Source organism: Rhincodon typus, chromosome 12 (assembly GCF_021869965.1).
Source record: "Rhincodon typus isolate 14 chromosome 12, sRhiTyp1.1, whole genome shotgun sequence".
In the NCBI taxonomy this organism is placed as follows: Eukaryota; Metazoa; Chordata; class Chondrichthyes; order Orectolobiformes; family Rhincodontidae; genus Rhincodon; species Rhincodon typus.
Window position 1 is genome coordinate 177,915 of NC_063343.1, and position 9,309 is coordinate 187,223.

At 44.9% G+C, this 9,309-nt stretch overlaps 1 protein-coding gene across 3 annotated transcripts in view; it reads right to left on the reverse strand.

Annotated features, from left to right (window-relative positions):
• The window catches only part of LOC109921957 (protein FAM193B), an 88,405-nt gene that overhangs the window by 67,614 nt on the left and 11,482 nt on the right, over positions 1-9,309 (reverse strand). For 2 of the 3 annotated variants that reach the window (XM_048603649.1, XM_048603648.1), the window contains exon 1: positions 3,890-4,213. The exons of the other annotated variant lie outside the window; for it this stretch is intronic. In XM_048603649.1, the coding sequence (XP_048459606.1) occupies positions 3,890-4,123 (234 nt within the window). In that variant the 5' untranslated portion in view covers positions 4,124-4,213. Of the gene's footprint in view, positions 1-3,889; positions 4,214-9,309 lie in introns of those variants that run through there. 3 annotated transcript variants of the gene reach the window in all.

Here is a 9,309-nt window from a genome sequence, read left to right on the forward strand (position 1 = left end):
GGGAGCAGGAGAGCTTGCACGCAAGTGACAGGGATGGAGCAAGGGAGAGAGCACGCACATGCGGGCGAAAAAGAGGAAGAGAGGGCACGGGTCAGGGCAAGACAGGCAGAGAAAGCCCGCGCATGGGGAAGAGAGAGCGAGTGCATGCTTGTGTGGAGCATGCAATAAGTAATCCAAAAATGTACAAACTAACTAAGTTAGAAATCATACTTTATCAAGGTGATTCTGTCAGAACAGGGCAGTAAGGAAGATTTTACAGATACAGAATAGCATGGTGGGGCAACCTGTAAACACAACATGAATCCAAGATCACGGAAAAGGCCATCTTCAGGTGTACGGAACTTGGCTATTAGTCATTCTGCATTGTTATGTATCTCGAAGTCTATCTTTGACGAGGCTTACCCAAAGATCAGAGACTGAATGAGCTTGACTGCTGAAGTGCTCCTTGACTGGGAGGGAACACTCCTGACTGGCAATTGTTGTGCTGTGATCATACATCAATTGTCATAGCATCTGCATGGTCTCACCAACATACCATACCTCAGGGCATCATTGCCTGTAATGTATGAGATAGACAACATTGGCCAAGTCACATGAATATCTGCCATGTTTCATCCTCGGCCACAACGTCTTCACCTTCGACAACCAGTTCTTCATCTCGACACACGGAACAGCCATGGAGACCAAATTTTCACCCCAATATGCCAATATTTTCATGCACATATTGGAACAAGACTTTACTGTGCAGAACCTCCGAGCAACGCTATATATACACCAGATACATTGATGACATTTTCTTAATTTGGACTCATGGCGAGGAATCACTGAAACAATTACATAGCGATATCAAAAAGTTTCATCCCACCATCAGACTTACTATGGACTATTCTTCAGAATCAATCTCATCCTTGGCACGCGCTTCTCCATCAAGAACAGACACTTCAGTACCTCACTCTACTGCAAACCTACAGATAACCTCACAATGCTACAATTCTCTTGCTTCCACCCAAGACATATTAAAAAAGCCTCCCCCAATGGACAAGCCCTGCACATATTTGGGATCTGCTCAGATGAGGAGGAACGCGACAGATACCTGAAGGCTTTGAAGGACGCACGATGCTCAACTCATCGATCACCAGTTCCGACATGCCACAGCAAAAAACCGCAATGACCACCTCAGAAAACACACAAGATACGACCAAGAGTCCCCTTCATCAAAAACTACGCCATGTTCTTTGCAGCCTTTAACACAACATTGATGATGATGAGCATCTCGCCAAGATCTTCCCTATCTCTCCACTTCTCGCTTTCAAAAATCAGCTGAACCTTAAACAGACCTTTGTTCGCAACAAACTCCCAGCCTTCAGGACAACATCGACCACAACACACACAACCCTGATAATGGCAAGCTCTGCAAGACATGTCAGATTATTGACATGGATATTACCATCACATGTTGGGAACACCACCCACAACGTACACCGCAGATACTCGTGCAACTCAGCCATTATTGTCAATCTCATACATGCAGGCAAAGATATTGGCAAGACCACGCAGACGCTGCGACAACAGATGAATGGACACTGTGCAACAATTGCCAAGCAGGAGTGTTCCCTCCCAGTCAGGGAACACTTCAGCGGTCAAGGGCATTCAGCCTCCAATCTTCGGTAAGTGTCCTCCAAGGCAGAATTCGAGATACCCACAATGCAGAATCACCAAGCAAAAATTCAGCCAAGTTCTGTACCCATAAAGACGGCCTTAACCGTGATCTTCGGTTCTTGTCATGTTACAGGTGACCCCACCACACGTTTCTGTATCTGTTAGATCTTCCTTACTGTCCTGTTTTGACAGCATCACCGTGATAAATTGTTATAATCTCTCTACCTTAATTAGTCTGTACAGTTTTGGATTACTTATAACACTCACTCACTCTCATGCTCGCTCTCTCGCTGTCTCTCACACACACACATATAAACCAATGGGGTGAATCATTTCATCCAAGATGTTTGTTTATTTGCAGATACATTCTATTTTGTTCAAGAAACACACAATTTGTAGTCACAGTCTGTGGGGCATTTTATAAATTTTTGCTCTCGGAATAAAACCAGCCCGAATCCAGGTTAAAACTCTGAGACAGATTCTGGCCAAGGCCTCACACATACAACTCAGTGTCTGATCTGAGATGAATTTTGTATATTCCAATTGCTCTGCCTGTTTGAAGCTTGGAAAGTTAGGCAGCCACTAATGAAACATTTCATTATCTCAGGACAGTGACTTGAAACAGATTCTGGAATTTGCATCTTAATCAAATGAAACTTGCAGCTCCTTTCTAACAGAGTTCTCCATATCCTGCCTTTGCAATTTCCAGAATGCAGGAATGTATGAATGATTAAAGATTCAACAGGAGGCAGTCAAAATCAGCCAGCCATTTTAGCTTTGTTCACTCCATTCACACCAGTTGCACGATCCTTTGATCTCTCTGCCAATAAACTCTGTCTGTGTGCTCTCTTCTCACTGCACCTAACAAAGGGGTGGCACTCTGAAAGCTTATGATTTCAAACGAACCTTTTGGACTATAACCTGATGTTGTGTGATTTTTGATTTTGTCCACCCCAGTTCAAGGTCGGCACCTCCACATCAGAGACCTTGGGTGCAGGTTCACAGTTCCTTGAAAACAGAGTTGGAGGTAGACAGTGTAGTAAAGAAGGCATTTGGTACACTTGCCTTTATTGGGTTAGTACAGAGTATAGAAGTTGGAATGTCATTTTGCCGCTGCATGGCACATTAGTTTGGCCACTTTTGGAATACTACACTCAATTCTTATCTCTCTATTGTAGGAAAGATGCTGTCAAACTTGAAAGGATTCTGAAAAAATTTGCAAGGATGTTGCCTGGATTGGAGGGTTTGAGCTATAGGGGACAGCTGGTGTGTTGTAGACTTAGGGGTGACCTTACAGAAGTTTATAAAATCATGAGGGTCATGGGGCGGCACCGTGGTTAGCACTGCTACCTCACAGCGCTAGGGACCCGGGTTCAATTCTACCCTCGGGCGACTGTGTGGAGTTTGCACATTCTCCCCGTGTCTGCATGGGTTTCCCCCAGGTGCTCCGGTTTCCTCCCACAGTGCAAAGATGTGCAGGCTAGGTGGATTGGTCATGCTAAATTGCCCGTAGTGTTCAGCGATTTGTACATTAGGTAGGTTATAGGAGGATGGGTCTGGGTGGGTGCTCTGAGGGTCGGTGTGGGCTTGTTGGGCCGAAGGGTCTGTTTCCACACCATAGGGATTCTATAGATAGGGTGAAATAGCCAGGGTCTTTTCCCTGGGAGGTGGGAGTCCAAAACTAGAGGGCATAGGTTTAAGGGGAGAGGGCAAAGATTTAAAAAGGAGCCGAAAGAGCAAATTTTTCACGCAGAGGGTGCTGCATGTATGGAATGAGCTGTCAGAAGAAGTAGTGGAGGCTGGTACAATTACCACATAAAAAGGCATCTGAATGGGTATATGAATAGGAAGAGTTCAGAGGGATATGGGCCAAATGCTGGCAAATGAGGCCAGATTAATTAATGTCTGGTCAGCATGGACGGACTGTACAGCTCTGTGACTCTAAGGTCCAATCTTGAGCAGCATCCTCTTTGTTTGAGGCAGATAGATGTGGGCTCCCCTTTCATGGACTCTCACCTCATGCAAGCCCAGGTTTTAACCCCTTCTCCTCCAGACCCCTGGCTTCACAGTCTCATCACAAATGACCATAACACGCGGCCCACACACACACACACAGATTGACCGGGGGTTAGAAGATGTAAAAATGGGGCTGCTCACCGCAATCCACTGCCCAACCCAAACACACACTCACACAGAGCCTCTTCTGGGCCCGAGGCAGGGTGCTCTTTACCTGCTCCCCGCTCCAGCCTGGGCCTGGGCCTGGGCCTGGGCCTGGGCCTGGGCCTGGGCCTGGCTCCGGCTCCATCCCCGTCCGTGGTTGCTCGCCCTGCGGCGGCCTCGGCACGTCCTCCGCCGGATTGGGACTCGGACTGCGACTCTCTCCCGGGACCACGGTGCCGTTCGCCGCTCCCCGCTTGTTCTTCTTCTTCCGGGCAACAACTCGTTTCTCCTCGGCACAGCTCATCCCCGGCTCCGATTTCACTCCCGATTCACTCCGGCACAAACCCCACTCGAGCTCCAGGGTAACAGACTCCAATATGGCGGCCAGCGAACGGCGGTGGCGGTCGGGGGGGGGCGATGGGGGAGGACTGACGTCAACCGGAAACAGGCAGGAAGGCGGCCTCCATCTGAACAAGTGAGTGCACAGCGGCCGTCGCCATCTTTCATACAGGCAGCAGGTCGTTCCATTCCATCCAGCTCCGTCCGCAATTCTTTCCAGAAATTTGAACGGAGCTTGAATCAAAAAGGAGATGGAGACCTTACAACATTGAAACATTTCAGCACAGCCACGCACTCCAGGCTAACACGTCCTCCCCATACAGCAAAACAGTCCCGATTTACATTTGCCTCCAATTGATTTTTCTCAATGTTTCAGTCTCACACCTTGTTTTGATATTTTCTCTGTCACAGCCCCCGCCAACATATGATTCCAGAGCCTCAGGAAAGAGGTTTGTTTCTCCCGCCCTCGTAGCCTCGGTCCTTTTAAAACATTCTTATACTCTTCCTCCACCTTCTCCACTGCAGTCTGCATCTCGTGCCCACATTATTTTGTAGTTCATGTCACTCTATAGCTACAATTTTCGAATGAAACTAGCCCCAAATTTTCAAGTGTTTCTCAATATTCATATTTTCACATACCAGGCAGTTTCCAAATAAAACTGCACTGTAAATTTCCTAACAGTTTCCGAGATTGTGCCCCATGACAGAGGAAAAAAAAACATTTTGTTGAGGAGATTGACACAGCTATCAGCAGAATCCCTAACACAGAAAATGTTTATCTACTGAGGAATTTTGATACAACAATGGGTATACCCTGAAGGCTCTTTGAGTAACTAACATAATTTTTCAAAACAAACCAATGCCATAAGGTGTCCTGGAGACATCCAAGGTTATCACCACTGTGACTCAACCAGTCGTTGAAATTAAGCCTTTTATAAAGTAGTATGTTGTTAGGAATCAGACAAACCCCCTCAAAATATATTAAGAAGAAAGTCTTGACTCTAACTTTTTCTTATTTTAAATGTAAGTGTAAGGCACTGTGTTCCAGATGCAATTCAATTGGTCAAACTACACAACTTTAAGCAAAACACAGTTTACTTTTACACTACAGTTAAAATACAGACAAAATAAAAGAATTGGCTTAACTCTATCGAAATGCTTGACAAAATAATATTTTTATTAACTACTACAAATAAACTGTCCCAATACAGTAACATTCTATAAACACATCCTTGGCAAAGGCAAATCCAGTAAAATAAATTTTTGCTAAGATTTGTAGCTCGGGTTGTGGGTGAGGTTGTTGACCTGCTCACCGAGCTAGCTTGCTTGCTTTCATTCAGACGTTTCGTCACCATGCTAGGTAACATCAGTGAGGCCTCCAATGGAACAATGTTGTTCTATTCCGCTTGGAACTTATACCGCCTGGTCTGTTACGGTGAGTTATATCATTTCCGGTTCTGTTCTGTATGGGTTTGTATATGGGGTCTGCGTTTGGTCTCCGCAATATAGAGGAGACTACATCGGAAGCAACGGATACAGTAGACAAAGTTAGATGAAGTTTCTATTGTTCCGACTTTTTAAAAAAAAGCCCCAAGGCATCACAAGCTGTTCACTCTATTGGCTTTGAGCTGTCCACTCGGTACCTCTGTCTCAACTTTTCTTCATAAAAAAAGGACAAAATACACCTCTTAAATCCTTGTATCGTCACAAAGATAGTCTGTATTGAATCACTGAGCAACCAGGTCAGGATCACTGCAGACAAGTTTGGCTGCAGCAGACTCTGTTGAGGACTTAAATCAGTATAACATTGATGGGTGCACAAATAGAGACGCCAGATACATTGGTAGATCTGCCATTGAACCTGCAGTCACTGACAAGGGACATGGCAAAGTTTCACATACAACTTGGAGCCCATCTTTTCCACCATGGGAGCAATAACTAATCCTTTGACAGCATTTATGTACCATGCTGTCATGTACTGTGTGACGGCCAATGTCTCAGCTACCACCTCGACTAACAGAGCGCTGCAGTGGAAATTCAGAATGGGTCATAGAATCTCTGCCTGTTGCCATGGAGGCTCAAAAATACCACCATCATGATGGCTGAACACATCCGTCCAAATGGCATGCCTGATCTCACAGCAGGTTTCTAAGATTGTTGAAAATCTTGCCCCTCAGGTTTAGCAGTGGAGCCAAGGTGCGTGAACTAGCTGTCTTCTCTCAGGATGCCAAATAGTCGGTGACTTTACCATTGTCTTTCAGGTAGCTAACCCAGACTGAATCTGTCAAGGTGAGGTTGGGCAGTGCAAAGCAAGGTCAAATGACCAGAACTGCTTGAGGTTGTTCTGCAAGGTCATCCACGGTTTCTCCAAATGAAAATCAGCAGCCTTCCACCAAAAATGCTGCAGCCAGTAGGGAGCACTGTATAGAAGCACTAGGGCAGGCAAACTCACCGATAGAGGAGGCCATAAGGAAATGCACAAGGGTAAAATATATAGTTTTAGGATATGTTGTTGGAAGTGTTCAATCAAGCTGCTATGGTTTTGAGTGGTGAATTTTATTTCAGGATATTGGCATGTAGCAAATGGATCAAAAGGTAAGAAAACTTGGAGCAAGTGATTTGGGGATGAGGGTTGTTTAAGTTGGCTACCTGGAACAAAGGGCTATTTGATGTCACCTTCCTGTCACCTTCTCTTGTTCCTAAGATACCTTTTGCAGACATGGGAGCAAGAACTGCTATTTCATGAAAAGAATATTACGGAGAGATTCTGCTGCCATCAACAGTAACCTCACAGACCATTGTATCTTTCACTCTACTGTCAATACCAAGCCAGGGCATTAATCCTGGCTCAAAGAAAATAGTAGGATGGCAAGTCAAGAGCAGCAACAGGCATAGCTAAAAATGGAGTATCAACCTGGTGAAGCTACAGCACTGGATGCCAAACACAGCAGAAGCAGCAAAAGATTGGGGAGTAGGAAGATGGATAGGTTGGGGGAGGAGGGATTTTGAAGCTGGTGAAATCAATATTCAGGCCATTGGGCTGTAAACTCCTGAGGCGAAATATGAGGTGTTGTTCCTCCAGTTTATGTTTGGCCTTGCTCTGATAGTGGAGGAGGCCAAGGACAGACATGTCACCAGGGGAGTGGGAGGGGGAGTTAAAGTGGATGGCAACTGGAAGGTCATGTTGGTTGGTGCGTGCAGAGTGGAGATGCTCTGCAAACCGATTCCCGAGTCTGCATTTGGTCTCCACGATATTGAGGAGACCACATCGGGAACAACAGATACAGTGGATGAGGTTGGATGAAGCACAGGTGAAACTTTGCCGGATTTGAAAGGATCATTTGGGGCCTTGGATGGAGGTGAAGGGGAGGTGTAGGGGCAGGCGTAACACCTTCTGTGGTTACAGGGAAAGGTACCGAGTGTGGTGGAGGGGTTGGTGGGGAGTGTGGAACTGACGAGGCAGTTGCGGAGTGAACAGTCCCTGCGGAAAGCAGATAGGGGTGGGGAGGGAAATATCTTTTTGGTGGTGGGATCTGATTGTAGGTGGCGAAAATGTCAGAGGATGATGCGTTTTATCTGGAGGTTGGTGGGGTAGTATGTGGATGCGGAGTAGTATATGGAAGAGGAGGCATCATATACATCCCCATTTTCAATGATGTGCGGATTAACATACCTATGCAAAAGACAAAGCTGAGGGTATCTGCAAGCATCTTCAGCCAGAAATACCAAGTGAACGATCCAACAAAAGCTTCCTACTGATGTCGCCAACATCACAGATGCTACTCTTCAGCCAATTCAATTCACTTTATGCGATATCAATTAAATAGCATTGGATTCTGCTTGGGCTATGGGTCCTGACATTAGTGTTACGACCTCAGCTGATGGTGCTACTGGACAAGTCAGATCTTAGAAATAGATCATCTTTTAAAATTTTACTTAATATGGAATCCAGTCAAAGTCATACAAAGCTGCTGAGCTTCTTTAACAACAAAGCAAAAGCTTATTACACAAAAAACAAAGCAAACTATATAAATCATCTTCAAATACAGGACAGTTCAGAAAGACCTTAAGACACACAACAAAAGAAACTGTACAACCTATTTCTCAACACTATTAAATCAACAGAAATTTAAATCCAGAGGAATTACCCTTCTACATGAAATCTTATGTTCTACATAATGATTCTTCTTGGTTTCTTTCCGGTGAAATGTGCAGTCTTCGTACATGAATGCTTTAAAAACAAAGAGTTTTATCTGTTCGTAATAACTTGTAGTTTCAAAGCAAACTGTCCTGCTTTGGAAACTGCACAAAGTAAAGTTTTCCCCAAACTGTCCTGAGCTCCTATAAAGGAGGGGAAATTAAAATTGCTTCTGAACCGTAAAAACCTTTAATCTCTGGGTTTTCAAAATGAAAAATCAATCCTTGATTATTCTGAACTGGAAATGAACTTAAGACCTTCAACGTTTGTTCCACTTGTTGCAAACTATGACAGTATAAGCAATTTTTCATCAAGACAACAAAGGAGTCTACAACCACTTATTCTCTGAACAAAGCTGGGTTAACGTCAGTGATACACAAGATTTCTGATCTTGGTTTTATTTTGAAGAAAACCTCCATTCAACTGAACCATATTCATCTGCCTCTATATTAAAACTCAGCTCCTAAACATGAAAGTAGAATGAAAATAGAATTAGTACGGTGAAAAGTTTACCTAATCGCCGCTAATGGCACCATCTCAGGTACAAAGGTACGTAGGTACAGATTCTTAAGTACAAATTATTAGGGAAAAGAATTTAGAATAATACACAAAAGAAGTCTAGCATTGCAAACCATAGGAATAAATTAGAAAAATACAGAAACCAGAAATGAAAAGTTTAGAATAACAATCCTTCCAATGCAGTCCACGCTGGTACCAAGACTCCAGACTGCACGGGGCTTCACCTTGAGGTCGGGGGACTGCTCTGGAATCATCTCGAGGCCAGAAGTCTATAAACTGAGGCCATGCTGATCTGAAAGACCGCCACACTGGGCTGCCGAGAGACAGTCCACTAATAGACTGTCATGCAGGGCCACTGAGAGACCGCCACACCGGGCCAGGAGACAATCACGTGGGCCGAGAGACCACCACGATGGGCCAAGAGACCAGCACAC